The 17,602-nt window shown below is 42.1% G+C and overlaps 1 protein-coding gene across 4 annotated transcripts in view; it reads left to right on the top strand.

Annotated features, from left to right (window-relative positions):
• Window positions 1-17,602, top strand: part of EXOC6B (exocyst complex component 6B) — a 311,854-nt gene that overhangs the window by 43,924 nt on the left and 250,328 nt on the right. For all 4 annotated transcript variants that reach the window (XM_080379561.1, XM_080379560.1, XM_080379559.1 and 1 more), the window contains exons 2-4: window positions 8,411-8,576; window positions 15,239-15,286; window positions 17,463-17,553. In XM_080379561.1, the coding sequence (XP_080235687.1) occupies window positions 8,411-8,576; window positions 15,239-15,286; window positions 17,463-17,553 (305 nt within the window). The remainder of the gene's footprint in view (window positions 1-8,410; window positions 8,577-15,238; window positions 15,287-17,462; window positions 17,554-17,602) is intronic.

The raw sequence follows: 17,602 nt of genomic DNA, 5'->3' as shown, positions 1-17,602 counted from the left end.
CCCAGTTGGCCCTAGGCAGGTATCTCAAAGGGTGCCAGGCATCTATATTTAGGCAACTGAAGCCTACTTGTTTTCTAATCTGAGACTTGCATGGGAGTTTTAGAAAGCAATTATTAGACTGTAAATGAGAGTGAGCCTCCTCTATCAGGGTCTGTGCTGATGAGAGGATTTGGGTCAGCAAGATGCTTGTCTCTGCCAGAAGTGCCTTTTGCATCAAGTTTCATTACGGAGCCACTTGATTACTCTTAATCCTGTCTTGATCTAATTGATCAAGAGTACAAAAATGTTTAAAAGTAGCCACAGTCTTTTTGGGGTGCTGGTAGTGCGGGAGAGGGTCTAAGGGCTTGGGCAGGGAGGCATGACTTGTTAGTGGGACTGAAGTAGGAGCTGGCAGAAAGCTGTTTTCCACTGGCAAAGCTGTGTGCAAAGCACAAATCTGTCTGCTGTTGAAAGCCAGGGACTTCTTGACACAATGAATTGGCAGCAAAGAGCTGAATTGTGCCATCTTGTTCAACTTTTGCCTGCGAGTGAGACCTTCAGTTGACCTTGATAATGAACCATGCTCTTCTGCAAGAGGAAAGGAGCTGAAAGCTGGCACTCTGAGCACCATGTGCTGCCAGGCAGGGATGTCTGTGCCAAATGCTGTTTTGTTGTGTGCTGTGGAGGTGATGGAGATGGTGAAGCTGCTGCTTTGGTCTTGAAAGACTGTGCATGAGCAGCGCGTAAGCCCATGTGTCATGCTGGCTAGTGTTGCTGCCCGAGTCCTCTTTCAAAGATGCCAGTACGCTTTGAGCATGGAAGTTATCAATCATGCTGCTGTCAATTTTAATGTGCTTTGTGTGGTTTTAGAATGCAGTGCTTTTAATATTATGCATGTCTTGAGGATTTGTTGTGCCTCTGTTGGATGTTATGACAACATTGCTTCACAGAGAAAGGAGGGTCCAAGACTTAAAGCCAAGAATGCACAAAAAAAAAATATCTACTTGTTTAAACAATGCATAAGACAACAAAATGAACTTTGTTAGTAGGGAAAAACTTTTATTGGACAGTAACACAGCAAGTATAGACATTAAACTTTTTCTGTGGTCATCTAAACTACTTTTATAGATGTAATGGCTGAAACATTCTGTAAAGTTAATAAAAATGATACTGGGTGTTATCGGTAATCTGATTTGTGGATGCTTTGGGAGGGTGCCTTTCTTCACAGTCAAGTGTTCATTTTCTCCTCTTTCTTGTGCTGCTGATAGGGTAAATAGCACAGCAAGGGAAGAGCGGTGTCTAGTAGAAAGGGCTTGTTTCCAAAACTGTCACCCTTGTGATGGAGATGGTCTCTGTCTCGCAGTGCTTTGGGAGTGGGGAGTGAGACATGGCCAAACTGCAATCTTTTGTGATTTTTCTGAAAAAGATGGGGCAATGTGTGTGGTATTCAACTTCATGTCATAGCTTTTGCATTGCATGGTGAGAGTATTGAAAGGTTTTTAAGAAGGGGATAATTTGCACCAGAAGTATTTGTACCTCGTATCTAGTTTTGGAGCCACTTCTTCCCCTCTTCATCTTGCAATGTGTAGATACATACAGAAGAGAAGCTGACCCTTTCTGACATTTGGTAGTTCAGGTAGAATTTTTAGTGTGGCAGTGGCTTTGTAGGGTAGTTTGTGCCTCTTGTCCTGGTATTCTGGTCTTTAAATTTTTCATCACTACACTGATGTTGGGACTGGTAGAAACTCTTGTGCTGCAGATGCAACATCTGGGCTCAGGTGTGACTAGAGCTCACGTATGGTGCGGTGCCAATAAAGGTTGTAATACAAAAGATATTGTCAAAAAGTCAAGGATTTTGCATATTAATAATATCCCTACTTTGCTTTCACACAATGCTTTTTCTTCTGTTTTCATATTATACCTGCGTACTGCCTGTTGCTTGCACTGGTGGCTTCCAGGCTCCTGCTGTGGCAGGTGCCTGTACGTGATAAATAAGGTTTTAATTTGGCTTTTCCTCTATCTGCTTGGCTGTATTCTGTTAGTAGTTTAGTGTTCAGTGTATTTCTCTGGTGATGCTGAAAAGATGCTCTCGTGTTGGATGCGTGGAAGGTGTGAGGTTGGGCTGATGTTCCTGTCTGTGTGCTAGTCCACTTCTACCTCTGGCAGTTCAGTGTGTAAGTTTCTTAATTGTTTGGCCTGCTTTAAAACCTCCCAAGAAATTAAAAACAAAAAAGAGGAGAAAAAAAAAAAAAAAGGGCTGGAAGGTATTTTATTTGTTGCTGACCTGTTCTACCATCCCAGATTGTCAGGACTGCCTGAGAGCCTGAGGTCCTGCAGCCCGTTCCCCCCGAGGCAGCATTGAATCCTTTCTCCATCCCTGAACAAATGTCTGTTCAACTTATTTTTAAACTGATAAAGGGGGTTTCCAGTGTCACAGCATGCTTTCTTCCAGGGCTTTGACTATCTTCAGTTGTGTTTCATCACAAAATCTGCCCTAGCTCTTTGCAAATTGGTCTGCTCTCATTCTTACTGTAACAGCCCTGCAAGAACTCCTCACCTTCCTCCCTCTTAAACATAGCAGGGGACTTCTTCCATGGCTCTGAGCTACCTATGTTCTCACCAGCCCTTTCTCTTCAAATCGAAACCCAATTCCTTTGGCTTTTCGTGGGCTAATAAATAGAGTGCAGTGGCAGGTGGCTTGTGTGGACTTTGTGGTCTCTCCTGCCTCTGCTCTGATCCCGTTGTACTTGTGCTGCTGATTTTGACCTTTGCTGGGACCACTACCATGCGCTTGCCTTTATTGACCTTCACCCTTCTTAACTTCTGGAAATGCTCCCAGTTTCTCGAGGCCTTTGGCTGCCGCTTTCCAGAAGGCTTGCAACTCCCTTCACTATGGTGTTACCAACATATTTTGAAAGTACAGCTTGCATTATATTTTCCAATTTGCTAAAAAAACCGCTGAAGAAAACCAGGCCCAGAACAAATGCATGTGGAAGCCCTGTTGAAAAGCTTCTTCTTGTTGAGGCCAGTCATTGACAAGTAACATCGTTTTTGGGATGGTTTTTGAGTAGCGTACGCATGTGGTTTATGGCAGTTTGCTGTGCAGCATTCCTTCTGGAGTGCTTGTGAGAATACCCACCAGGGTCATGCCAGGACCTTGCTGAAATCGAGGTAGGTGTTCCCACCTATGAAGCCAGGGTCATTCTGCCAAATAATAAAATGTAGCAGTGCTCTTCAGAAATTACTTTTTCTACGCTGGGACCCTGTGATAATGGGTTATTGCTGATATTTTGCTGAATTCTGCAGTGATTGGAATGATTTCTGTTGTAAACTGAAAATACAGCGGTGGAATAATTTGTGTGCAAGGTATGTGGGTGTAAGTAGGAAAAGTACACATGGAAATGCGCTTTGAACTGTAATAATAAAAAATACTTATGATTAAACATGTTATGCTCTTCCTTTCTGGAAGTTTTTTTTCCTTTTTGGAAAAAAAGTTACTTCTTTCTCTGTATTTGTAAACTTATGTGGGTGATAGGACAAAGCAGAGTGGGCTTAGATTTTGTTTAATTAGCAAAATGAAAACAAAAAGCGAAATCTACACTTGTGCTTCCACAGAGATAATTCCAGGTGTAGTGCTCCAAGTGGGGTACAACTTGCTGGTGCTGTCTCAGTACGCAAATGAACTCCATGAAGCAGAAGACTTGAAGCTGTGAACTGTGACAGTTCGATATTAAACAGGTATCATATAGTCTTGCAAACTTTCTTTGACCTTTTTTCCATGGAGCTGTTGCACCACTCTTGAATATTTTTTTTTTGCATTGCTCAGTAGTTAATTTGTTTATTACGAAAGTTAGACTAAGATTAAACAAAACTGCTAATGCTTTTATGTAGCTTAATGAGAAGAAAATGTTTCTGAAGGATTAAAACCACTACAGAAGTTTAAAGGGAAAAAAAATAAAATAAAATTGAAGTCCACAACAGACTCAGGAATTTGTTCCGCTTATTAATTGAAAACAAAAGCTAGTCACTTCTGTTCCTCTGTCCCCAGAATGTCCTCCTTGCATTGTTCCAGATTTCTTTCATTTTGCCCCTAGAGATTTCCCTCCTCTGTACTTTCAGCTGAATTTATTTAGGTTACTTCTGAGTCCCCGTCCTGCAGGCAGCTGTCATTGGGAATGAAGCTGCAGGGTCAGCTTCATGGCTTGGCCTTCTCCGTGGCTGCCTGAAGCCGTCTTAAGCATGAGATGTAGGAAGGACCTGAAAAGCTAGTTCCTAAATATTTTCTAGCATTAATTTATACATGTGCAATAACTTTAAGGTCTTGTGGCATTTTTTCAGTGTGTGTGGTGGCTGGTAATAGGACCTGCCAGCCTGAGAACAGCTAGATGGTGTCCAAAGCACAGCTGGAGAGAATGTACATTGTATTGGTGCTTGGTGGCAGGACCCAAGATGCCTTGACCATGTTCTGTATTTGTACATTTGTACAGATTTGTAGCTGAGCTTGTTGTCTCTTTTACCCTTCTCTTGTGCTGTATTCCCCAAACCTCTGCTCTTTCCCTAGTTTTTGCTTTTGTGAATGATGAAGTTACTGAGAATGCAGTAGAGTATTCAGTGCAATGTGGGGGTTGAGTACAGCCAGAGTCAACCGAGGCTCTGGGGTGCCGGGGGGGAGAGTGAATGTGTGAAATGTTCACTGTCAACGTGTCGTGCTTCTTTGTGAGCTGACACTTGCTTTCTGCTGCTTGGCAAATGGAGAAGACACCAGAGCATCCAGCTGTGCCACAAATCCATGTCTCTGGCATCCACACTGTTAATGATCTGGCCACTTGGTGTGGGCCAGGTTCGGTTGCCCCTATTTTGGGAAATAAACTTTGCAATAATGCAAGGCTAGAGATGCAAATTCCTGATGCATTTGCCTGTTATGGCTTTCCTGGAAAGATTTTTCCAGTTGACCTTTTGGAAACAAATGAAGTGGATTTTTAATGAGTGTAGAAATTGTGAAACTTAATGATACAATCCAAGAATTTTTAAAAGTCATCTTAAGTGGTTTTGTTTAGTGAGTGTACTTAAAAAATGTAAACCAGACAGATCTGTCACTGAGCATAGTCTTCAATTTGAGAATTACAGCCTGCTCCAGAGTTATAAGATAAGTGCATGTGGGGCAACTGCTCTTTCTCAGACTTTTTTAATCAAAAGGCTTTTTGTGAGGGAGGCTTATTACTAAAGCTATCTGACCAGCAGTTTTTTGTAGCAAAGAAAAAAAAAAGCAGCCTCAAGGGTAATTTTCTATAGCACTGTTACAGTGCTTTGTTGTTTACAACTGAGAGAATGAACAGCCCAAACCGATTCTTATTTTTGTTTTCCTTACTTTTTTTTCGCATTGTGTACTGTTGTGATTATTAGTGGGTATAAATCCACATGTAAGATTTTTTTTTTTCTTTCTAGAAATTTTTTTGTGCATCACCTTCTAATGTCTTCTGAATTACTAGTCACTTCTCACTTCAAGACAGTTAAGTAAGGATCCCGGTCAGACTGTAGTTAGTCTTTGAACCAGGAGGGATGTTACTAGGATCAGAGTTCATGTGCAGAAGAAATGAGATAGAGAGGAGTGACTGGAGAGACCTGTAGATCCAGAGTAAGGCAGTGAGTGTCCCAAAGGTTTGGTAAGCCTGTGGGAAATCGAATGCCCCAGATGTGGTAATCCTGAAAAGAAAGAAATGTGTAATGAAGGTGCTCGGTTGAGTGGATCAGGTGAGAACCAGAGTTGGTCTTGAGAAACTGACAGTTGCTAGGTAACAGTGCATGTGTGTCAAGGGTATAAGATCACAAGGATGAATTTTCAAGAGTGATGCTGTAGCTCAGGCAGCTGAAGAAACAGCTGAGGAAGCTGGACCTCTACCAGAGCCAGGAGCTAAAGATCATGATAGTAGAGTTTTGGACTTGAGAGTGTTTTGATGTGGTTGCAGTGGGGAGAGATTTGTTCTTGCAATCAAACTGTGAGTCCCTACATTGTTTATTTTGATCTAAGTCACTGCATAGTCGCTGTAGTCTGCTTATATGATGATGTTTGATACAGAGCAAGAAGTTGATATCCTGTAACCTTGGAGTTGACATCCTGCAACCTCAAAGTGCATTGCTGTTTGGTCTGGGGCTGGTTTGCTAGTGTTTTACAGGGAGGATGGGAGTGAAGGATACTGGTTCTGCATTGGAGGGGAGAGTTGTGGATGAACAGGAAAGCTCAAAAGGGAAGAAAAAGTTTTGTGTGGTGGTTTTTTTTTTTTTTTTTTTTTAATATGAGCTTAGAGCTGATCCCTGAGATGCTGGGGTTTTGTTGCTGGTTGTCATCAACTTTATTTTTTTTTTACACTAGAGTTTGGCTAAAAAAAGAAAATCATTAAAGGGTTTTAGTCATCAGACCTTTATGTTGTAGGTTAGCCATCTCCAAAGGAAACTTTGCCTAGAGTTTGTTACTTATTTTGAGTAATTTCTATTTCTTTCCATTGATAGATGCCTCTGTAAATGCAGGTGGTATTTTCCTTTGAATGTAAACACATTTATGTGGCACCTGTAACTACCGTTGTGGTTTTTTTTACTTCATGCTTTAATATACTTTAACGAAAACACAACTTGTCTAGCTTTATTTGCTTATTGTATGTGAGTTACTAACTTGAAGCTAGGTTTGTCGGAGCAGAGGTGCCTTGCTGTTTTGAGAGCCCCTGCAAAGGGGCTGTGCGGCACTAGATGGCACTCGGTCTCCAACTTTGGTATTTTACCAGTCAAACTCTGCTAAGCTGTAAGGAAAAACCACTAGCATCATACTAGTGGTGACATTCCTGTAATTTGCGGAAGTTCTGTCTCTTTCACAATATGATCACTTTTGAAGACTTCTACTCTTGGTGACAGTGTTATTTTACATTGAGTTTTAGGTAGGCTTATACAGATTCCGCATTTTTGTTTTGCTGTTGAGAATGGCTTACTGAAACGGTATAAATGAAACTGCTAGGGCAGATTTTAAAGAATGGTAATTAAGTAGATTTCCTCCAGTGTTTCAGTCTTGTCTTGGTATTTTTTGTATTACTTTGAGACCTTTGTGGATTGCAGAGATGGGATTCTCCAAACTGACTTGTGAGCACAGATTACACTGAAGGATCACATCGCTTTCTGCAGCCAGAAAGATTTGATTTGTCCAGTTGGATTCATCACGTTCTGGTTCTTTTTAAATTGTTGGTTGTCACTGCTGTGATTACTAATTCTTTTTATTTTTATAGCTTGTTACAGCTCTGTCATTCCCCATCTTTTATCTCTAATTGCTGCATGGAGTCCAGTGTATAATTAATTTAGCCTTACTTTCTGACGCAGTACAAGCTCAGACCCCACAAAGCTCATTGTGCACTTAATTTTTTTGGACTGGGAGAGAATTCAGGTTTAGGAGCTAGCACTGCTTCTCAAAATACTGAAACTTTACAAAGACAGGTCTAAGGGTAGGATTTCCACACTCCGATAAAAATATCTATGTTTACTGTTAAAAACACAAAGGAAAAAAACCCTGAAAATCCTATACCATATCAGGGTGTGACACAATCCCTCTGCCTTCTAGAATAACATTCACTTATTTTGCAGTCATAATCTATTGCTTCTGCACAGCGGCTCTTTCTGCAGATGTGTGTCGCCTTCTAGGCTGCTTTACAGAACTGTTGGAAATAATGATCATTACCAGACAGCGTGCGTTGGTAGTGGACAGAACAAAAAGTATTTTAACGTGGCAATTCAAGCTGCTTTTTCCAGCTGGGTGGAATTTAAGAAAATATGAAGGATAGATTTTTTTTTTTAAACTTCCACCCTTAAATTTAATAGTGTATCAAAGATCACCCATTACCTGCAGCTTGCACAGTGTATGCTGTGTCTTGGATTAAATAGTCCCTGTCAGTTTGAGTAGTCTTCAGCTGTGTAGGCCTTTCAGTACCAGGGCTAACTATGCTGGCAAAATTGGGGGTGGTAAGGGAAATGGATTTTGGCAGCTGTAGCGGTGATGCTTTTCTGTTGTAGCTTTTACCCTTGAAGCCCAAAGAACATCCAGAAAATTGTCCAAGAGGAGTGCTCAGCATTACAGCATATGATAGCAGATAGTAATCAGGGGTGGCTGAGCTCAAAGAGCACAAGGGCTTGTTTCAGAGCATTCAGCGCTGGGTCGGCCGTGTTGCAGTCTGAGGGAACGTCAGGCTGGTCTTTGGCAAGTGGAAAAAAGAAAAAGAAGGGCTGGAACAGAAAGACTTTCAAACCTGAGTTTGGTGCCTGGGGTATGCACATTAAAAGCAGAACTATCCCTTTATCACAGGAGTTTTTTTCTAAAGCTTGTATTTTGGATATTTCTTGTAAGTAATGAGAGTAACAGGTATTGGCATCTTGACCAATGTTGGTATCTTCTTTTTAGGTCTGTCTATGATGGAGAAGAACATGGTCGTTTCATGGAGAAACTGGAAGCACGAATCAGAAACCATGATCGTGAGATTGAGAAAATGTGCAACTTCCATTACCAGGGCTTTGTGGACTCCATCACAGAGCTGCTGAAAGTTAGAGGAGAAGCTCAGAAGCTGAAGGTAAGGGAAAGCTGTCTAGACCTCGTCCTGGGCAACTTGCTGTAGGTGGCCCTGCTTGAGCAGGGGGCTAGGACCAGATGACCCAAACTCAGCCACTCTGGGATTCTGTGAAACCGCGTGAATGCCATGTTTTCTCCTTTTGTCTAGAGTGTCTCTCCTCTAGCTAAAAAATAAAAAAAAGGTGTGTATAGATCTTCATTCTTCCTGTAGCAAATAGGTTAGTCATTTGAAGTTTGATAGTTATTTGGGCAAACTGGAACAGTGTGGTATATTAAAAACACAAGAAAGATTAAAGCTAACCCTGTTCTGCATTAGGAAAACTGTTTTTCCTGGTATACCTTATACCATGTTCTTAAGCAAGAATAAGCTCTATGGTCAGAAGTAAGTCTGCTGTAGCAGCATCTACTCTAGTGCCTCATCCAACACTGAATTCTCATTACAGGTAACATTATGTCAGGCAAATCAGCAGATCAGTCACGAGGTGTCTGCCCAGTGTTGGGAAGTGGAATGTTAATATTTAAAAGCAAATGAACATCAGAGCATTGTAAGGTGTTCAGGTGTAAGCAGGAACAGTAGTGAAAAATAACTGCTAACTTCACTAACTACTAAAAGACTGAGTAAACAAACACACAGCTTGATTCTTTTTTTCAGTAGCATCTCCAGGTTTGGTTGGCTTAACTAGAAGGCAAAATGGTTAGAGCTGGGGAAGAAGAAAGTAAAATGATTACAGGTATGGACTTTCCAGGTATTGTGGCCTTTAAAGCTGTGCAGAAACATGAGAGAAAGATGGAATTTACCCATGTCTTGGAAAAACTGTGTTTAGTAGTATCTGGAAAAAGCCATTTGTAGTATCAGAATGTGGGTAAGTGGTGGGAAGGAAAGTAGGCAGGCTTCCAGGGAGAAGAAAGGACCTAGAGGTGTTTCTGCATGTAGGGTCTGGGTGGGCTTGTGGTTTGTTTGGCTCCTGCACCTTAAAATACAAATATTTCACAATTTGGGGTGTATGAAAAAAGCACAGCAATGAGTTAATTGGTGTCAGAGGCCAGAGAACCTTCCTCCTTTTCCTACACAAGTTAGAACAGAGGCAGGGGAGACCACTATGCCATCCCTTGCTGCAGCAACAAGGTGTGACCTTGACATGAAAACCAAAAGCAGCCTCCCAGGGCAGTCACTTAGTGACTGGAGCCGAGTTGTGTGGCACCCAAAAAGGCATGGACTGACTCCAAAGACCACAACAAGTCTTTCTGGCAGAGGGGAGTCTGACCTTTTTAAGGACCTTTCTGGGACTCTAGGAGTGTGGAAGACCCTTCAATGTGCATTAGAAAAGATGAAGTTATAAATAAGGGGGGAAGGGGCAAAAAAATCTCAGAAAAGCAAGTTTTCTTGAAAAGAAGGAAGAATTCTAACTTCAGTGTGCTGACTGCTGCTTTTCATATGTTTATTTATTCATTTGAAGCTACGTCTGGCATTTCCTCGCAGGTGTCTAGCTTTACACACACAGGTCTCCATCCCACAAGGATGCTTGCAGCAGCAACTTTGTTGGGGGGGTGTCCTGACACTGGAAGCACCCATATTACTACATACGTATTATTTCCATGGCAAGGATTCATTCAGCAGTTGATTGCAGGATGAGGCTATTGGAAATACCATGGAAGTATTTTTTTTTTTTTTAAAGCTATTGTTTCTAGCCAAGAATTCCACATTGTTTGTTTGCAAAGGCTTGTTGCTGTTTCCCATTCTACAAACAGCTACTTTGTTGGTGGCACACTGTGAAGTCCATCTCTGTACCCTCAGGATCTCTCTTGATTTCCATTACTATGTGATCTATAAAACGGCACATGGGAAAAATATACACAGAAACTTATTTGAGAAATACTGAGCCCTCTTTGTAAGGGCTTCCCCAGGGAATCATCCATGGGTCGAGTGGTGAGAGTGTGTTTTGTTCCAGCTATTCATTCTCTATTTGATCTTGGTCTTTTTCTCAATAGCGCTTGTCTTTGAACATACGTGCAACCAGCAACAAAATAAATGCCTTCCCTATTGCATCTCTAGGATGTATCTTCACTTGTGTGCTTTTAGCTTTGGGATGTTTTGTATAATATCATGCTTGCAGAAATATTGGTGTTCATTGTTTTAAGAATGCACATGCTAAATGTGAGCTGGATGCATTGTCTTCCCCAATTCATGTGTAACACAGCTGCCCTCTTCCCCCTGTGCTGTGACGCTGTGTTTCAGGTGGCCCCAAGTGAACTAAAACCTAATCTGGGCTGGATTGCTGAACCTTCTCACCTGCTTTTGTGCCCTGTGAAGGACTAGCACTGATTTGGGAACTTTATCTTCTTGATCAGCAGAGGATCTCCTCTGCAATGAATTTCTGCATTAGGCAATATTTTGTGGTGTTTTCAAGAGGTGCTGTGTCACTGATTAGTAATCTCTATATGGATAAAAAAGTAAAGTTAATTGAAAATACACAGGATACATTTTTAAAAAGGCATCTCCTTCCTTTGGATGATATTTAAACTATAACGTTTTTTAAACCAGAAATTTTTTTCTGTTTGCTTAGTCTTTTTTTTTTTTTTTTTGAAACTATATAGCTTCACCATGACAATTCTCTTTACTTTTGATTTCTTACATGTTTTCCAAGGAAAAATATTGTTGTTTTGTTGTTGTTGGTGTTTGTTTTGTTTTGTTACACATCTTCAATGTTTTTGTATCTTGTGCTGCAGAATCGTTCTTCCTCATTAGGAAATGAGCAGCCTGATGTTGACCTGTTCTCAAACCTATAAATGCATGGTGCTGTTGGGTCTCGAGAACCAGGTACCAGTCTGTTACAGCTTATAAAGATTCCAGTGGAGTTTAAAAGGGCAAAGATAGATTATACATTAGCGTGCTTCAACTTGGAAAACTTGACTGGAGGCATGAAGGGGAAAGGATCACAGTCACAGGGCTGGTGACAACTTCAAGAAATCACGTAGTCTGTCTTTTCTCTTAAGCAAGTTCTTCTTCAGCTGTGTCATACCTGATGGATTTTTATGTAACATCCTCTAATGTTAGTCATCGCCCAGGTACTGCTGTCCTTCCTTCTCTATGAAACTTGAGTGGCATGATTGAAAAGCCTTTTTTAGGTCTACTACTGTTTGGCCTGTCAGACACAAAAGAGAGATTATTTCTCTTAGTTTTGCAGCTGTCGTCTTTGGGTTAGAGGAATGTTCTTCTCTGGTCTTGTCCTCTGTAAGATAGGTAGCCCCAGTCCATCCTAGAGCATTGTGCTTTCTAGGCATATCACCATTATTACTTTCCTACTTTGGAGGTCCTTCCAGCTGATGGTGTTCGGGGCTGTTTTGGTGATAAGCATGGTTTCTACATTAGGACAGGCAATCAGGCACCAGTGAAATGGTGCAGAAGGGTTATTTCAAGCACATTGTAGGATTATGTTCATGCACATTTGTGTGATGGTTGCTTTCTTAGTAACAGCACGGCACTGGCTGTTCCTCAGTTTCATGGACTGTGATCACCAGGTCCATTTTCAAAGAGCTACAGTAGAATCACTTGTTGCCTTGTTTTGTGTAGCTAATGATCTCTGCTCAAATTTAGTTCTTCACACCTGCCACTATCGAAGAGCAGTTAATAAAAGGGTTTTTCTCTGAAAAGACATCTGCAATTCTAACCCTCTCTGCCAACAAGTCATAAGATCTATGAAATTATGAGTGTGACGGGGGGAGAAAATTAATAAGGAAGCAATGTTTGTTGCTTAGTGCAGTCAGATTAAGGTAGATTTAATTAAACTGAGGCAGCTGGCTTAGTGTGAAGGGAAGATCACCTTCACCCACGCAAAACCAAGCGGGGGATCTTGGTGCCCCACGATGTGGGATGACCTGAAAGCACAACAGCTGTGCAGTGGATTCCCATGGGGTTGCGTTAATGAGAGGAGAACGGCTGTGGTGGTGGGTAATGAACTCTGTCCTTGGGTGCACCCTCCGGATTGGAAAGTTCATGAGTTGCCAACTTGAAGGATCACTCCACAGTCACCCTCCCTTTCGTAGGGAGGCTGGAAATCAGTAGTAGGTGGGTGTTGGACAGCGGGATGGAGTCGGCACAGCCGTGTGGGGTCATGGTGGTGCCCTTCGGATCCATTCCCAGGATTCCTCTGCAGCGCCCTTTGCTCCTCTCTCTCATCACGCTGACACTCTCTAAATGATAGCAGAGTGATGTTTAAAAACCCCCAAACCAAAGCCCTGCTCCATACCACATGTTCTGTATATAGATAAATGAACTGACGACTTGAGCATCCCGTAAGCCCCTTGTGTGATCCCATCGTCTCTTTCTTCACATGTGCCCACCTGTTGTCTGTCCCCCCTTGCTGTGCGTCTGTCTTAGATTATAAAATCTCCTCGTCTGAAAAGCTTCAATGTGTCTACAGAGAGTCTATATAAATAGTCATCTATTTTTTTCAGTGTATGGATGTAGACCTTAAGAATAAAAGAAAACACAACTCCCTGCCCCCTGAAAACTCATAGTGTGCAAGGGCAGAATATACTCTTACTTTTTTGCTTTAGCTGGCGTTGATATGTAATTTTAATAGGAGACTAGTATAGCCTTGGCATTATTTTAGGAGCAGTTTTAAATTACCCTACATGGATTCCTTTTTCCTGGTGGGATTTTCAGGATATAAGCAAATAAAATAATCTTTGGAAGAGATGCAATGCTCCTGCTTGTAAAATCTCAATACATCATAAAGGAAATGAGCAGTTTTTGCACAGGGCAAGCGGCCAGGAGCACTGAAGCTACTGCAGAAGAGGGAGCAATGTGATGCAGATGCTGTAGCGAAATTGTGTGCAGGGAGATCATGGGATGACTCCCCTTCTTGCAATCACAGTAAGATTAAAAACCAGCATGGCCATTGTTAAAACAAAAGGAAGCCTGTGAGGCTGGATAACTCTGTTCATTTGAGCCACACAGACCTTTCAGTGTGAGATGTTCTGTTGCAGTTTGGACCAGTGTGGGAAATGATTGTTGCTCAGGTTCTTTCAGTAGTCAGCAGGAAACAAATTGGATCCTGAACCAATTTTATATTTATTAATACAAAGCTCCACTCCTATCTGAACTGGTTGCCTTGTGGCATGCTGTAAAGAGAAAGAGGTGGCTGTTACCTTCTGAATCCACCTTGAAGCTTGTCCCGCTTTGCTCTGCTATTTTCTCTGCTCTGTGCACCATCCACATTCTGTTGGGTAATTGCAGAGCATCAAGTGATATTCCTTCAGTAGTGGCAGATTCATGAAAAATTCAGCTTGTTTTTGCAATTGTTGAAAAGAATCGGGAAATAAAGGTCTTGAGTTTGTTTGTGTGATCTTATGCTCCTGGATGTACTTTGAGAGCTCCATGTCACAGCTCATGCTGTTGCCCAAGCTCTGTTACTGATTTTGCCTACGCAATGAACAAAACTCCTGAAAACACGCAGAAACTAGTTCATAAAATTTGACTATGCCGGCTGAAATCCAGCAGCAGCTTCCACTGTACAATGAGCCTGAGTAAAACTAGAAAGCTCTGAGACATCTTAGAGACAAGCCTGGAGATGAATATTTACAACTTCAGTAGCAGTGAAAAGGGTAGTCTATGGGGAAAAACCACGTGGTTTTATGGCACGTTAGTCTCAGACTGATATGAGGCACCTGAACTCAGAGTAGTTCTTTGCTGGCATTCACCTTTATAAATGGCTGCTTCTGCTGAAGACCTGAAGCTGGGCATGTTTACTTCAAAGTTTGTTTCGGCTATCCCAGCTGGTCTGTAGAAAATGGTATCTCTTGATTTACAAACCTTCTCCTGTTTGAACTTGAATGAGCATTCAGGAGAATTCCCAAAGTCATCCTTCTACTTGTCTAAATAATGTGCAAGCTGCTTATTTTCTAGCCTGACGAGTCTAAAAATTAGCTTTGTTCTCATGTGTGTCTGTACTGAGTCAACTAGAGCTGTAAAGGGCTGAACTGCTGTGATCTTGCTGGTCCAGGGAACCTACCAGTTTGCAAAATGGGAAATTTTTGAACTGTGGGGCCTAGCCTGATGGGATAATACAGAAAGACAGTTTAGTAAGGAAAATACATACCTTTTTTTATACCAGGTATATAAAAATACATTTTTATACCAGCAGGAGGAGGGGTCCAGTGCAAGATGCATCTGAAGATCTAAAAGAAAGTATTTGAACTGTATAGGTAAAGCCCACATTGAAGAGTTCTTTTCTTGCCATGATATTAAGGAGTTAAAACCTATTTGTAATCTGTTTGATGTTGAGGAGGGGAAATCTAATTCCTCTACCACTCAGGTAAAATAGCTTTTAAGATGAGAACACATGTGAGTGTCAGCTACAAAATCTGATCCATTAAGACTGCAGGATTTTGAGGCTGCCATGCAACAGCATTAACTCTTGTTGCCTTTTTCTTTTCTCTGCTAGCAGGGAAGAAAACCCTTGGTATTTGCTGTGTGGCTGTTGGCGTCCCATGTGCCAGAATGGCGATAACTATTAAATGGGCTATTAAACAGTTTTATGCCATGCAAGAGAAGATTGTGTGAAAAGCGATGGTGTTTATGTACAGTTTCTTATTTGTGAAAAACATTGTCCTGATTTACACGTAGATGTGCTTTGTCTTTTTTCCCCATTATCCCCGCAGAATCAAGTGACGGACACCAACCGAAAGCTGCAGAATGAGGGAAAAGAAGTGAGTGATACATTCATTCATTCTGTCTGGTTTTTTGAGTTTCCACTATTCGGCTGTGCTTGTGGGAAATTACACTGAGCGTTGATAACTGCTCAGCATTAACTGCTAATGTATACGGCATTGGTATTAAAGCGAGCACTGATTCCCTTTCCTGTATTTTGCTTTTCTGCATGAAAGATGAGTTGCGTTGGGAAGTGATTTTTCTTTTGTACCGCTTGCGGATTGAAAGCTAGTGAGAGGCAAAGCCTAGGAAGCAGGAGGGACTTGAAACAATAATCAGGTTGTGGGCTTGCTCCTGCAGCCCTAAATGGTGTCATTTGGATCATTCATGACACTACTGCTTCACCTGTAGGCCAGCAGGCTGAGGCGGGCGATTCTGCCTCTCTGCTCCGCTCTGGTGAGACCTTACCTGGAATACTTCATCCAGCTGGGGGGTCCTCAGCACAGGAGAGATGTGGAGCTGTTGGAGCGGGGTCAGAGGGGACTACAGGGATGGTCAGAAGCTGGAACAGCTCTGCTGTGGGGACAGGCTGGGAGAGTTGGGGGGGTTCAGCCTGGAGAAGGGGAGGCTGCGGGGAGACCTTGTTGCAGCCTTTCAATGCTTAAAAGTGGGCTCGTAAGAAAGATGGAGAGAGACTTTATACCAGGGCCTATAGTGACAGGATAAGGGGCAACGGTTTTAAACTGGAAGAGGGCAAGGTTTAGACTGGACATGTTTTAGGATGGGTTTGGTGAGGCACTGGACTAGGTTGCCCAGAGAAGCCTGTGGATGCCCCATCCCTGGCAATGTCCGAGGCCAGGCTGGACAGAGCTTGGAGCAACCTGGGCTGGTGGCAGGGACACCTTTCTATGGCAGGGGGTTGGAACTAGATGACCTTTGACTAGATGTCCCTTCCAACCCAAACCATGCAGTGATTCTATGAATATGAGCTGGAGAGTCTGGCTTCTGCTTCACAGTGCAGTACAGCAGCAGTTAAAGTCAGGGTGGTTTTTGAGCTGCATGAATAGAGGCATCAAGGCATGGAGCAAAGATAGTGATTAGTATGTCCTGGATGCGATGTGCCTCTAATGACATTCACTCTTCTTCCTCTTAATCATCAAGGAACATTAACAGACTTGGGGGGACTTCAGAGCTGAAGGCACTGATGCTTGAAGGTTTTCAAGTGCCCAAGATGCAGATGTCTGAGAACTCCCAGGGATGGTCCTTCTCCCCTCTTTTGTCTTTGCTCCTGATCAATTGGATCACTCTCCTCATGTTTGATGTGTCTACTCTTTGCAGCTTTTGTTTTCTTTCTTAACTGCCCTCCCAGACTTCATTTTGCTGGGGGTACACATAGGCATTGCTGTTTCAGTCAACTGCATTTCATTTGGAAAAACAAATGAGAAAATCCCCACGTTGAGCTGCATCGGACCAATTATTCTGATAAAGATTAAAGATTAAAAATGCCCTTTTGGGAAGAGGTGATGCAGCTTCTCTCCTGAATCAAATAAACATAACTCTGTGTTACCTTGACCGGAGGATTTGCCTACAAGAGTAGAAAAGCCTGGGATTTCAAAAGGACTTTGCAATCTCAGTCTTGTACTGTGGAGATAAGTTGGTGCTCTAGAGAAAAAGTCTATGACCTGCCCCTTTGAAAAAAGAAACCAAAGAGTTTTCTTTTGTATGCAATGGCTGATTCTTGTTTTGCCCTTGTTCAGACGCACAGGTTTTTCTGTTGGCGACTGAGCATTTAAAAATCCTTGTTAGCTTGTGATGGTAAGAATCCCCCTGGGAACAAGCGGCCACATCCTGTCTTTGAGAAGAACTAGAAAGAGAAGCTTGGAGAGGGAGTAGGGAAGAGATGAATAAAATGGGAAGGGGAAGTCATTTTTGGAATTCACAGGACGTGCTACAAGGCTGGTATTTTGATGGCTTTGGTTTTGCTGCTTGCTTACTTGAAATTAAGGGAATGCTTCTGCTACTCGATTAAACAACTCAAAGCTGCCTGTCCTCCTTATTTCAGCAATGCTCTGCAGTGCTTGGTGAGCTCTGCAGTTATTGGAGTAGGCTTCGTTGTCCACCTACAGTTTGGATGGTTGTGACAAGTGCAAAGCAGTTTGTATCCTCTCTGCTCTGTCTTTACTCCTCTTGGTGAACCTTTTTCTTTTTTTTTTTTTTTTTTTTTCCTTTCCAAAGCTGATAATAGCAATGGAAGAGCTGAAGCAATGCCGATTACAACAGAGAAATATTTCAGCGACGGTTGATAAGCTAACACTGTGTCTTCCTGGTGAGGAATCTGAAATTACTTTTTATTTGTATAGCTGTTTATTTTAATT

The sequence above is a fragment of the Falco punctatus genome, assembly GCF_963210335.1.
Source record: "Falco punctatus genome assembly, chromosome: 1".
Classification (NCBI taxonomy): Eukaryota; Metazoa; Chordata; class Aves; order Falconiformes; family Falconidae; genus Falco; species Falco punctatus.
Note: the sequence above shows the minus strand (reverse complement) of the source record. Positions and strands in the feature narration are given on the sequence as shown.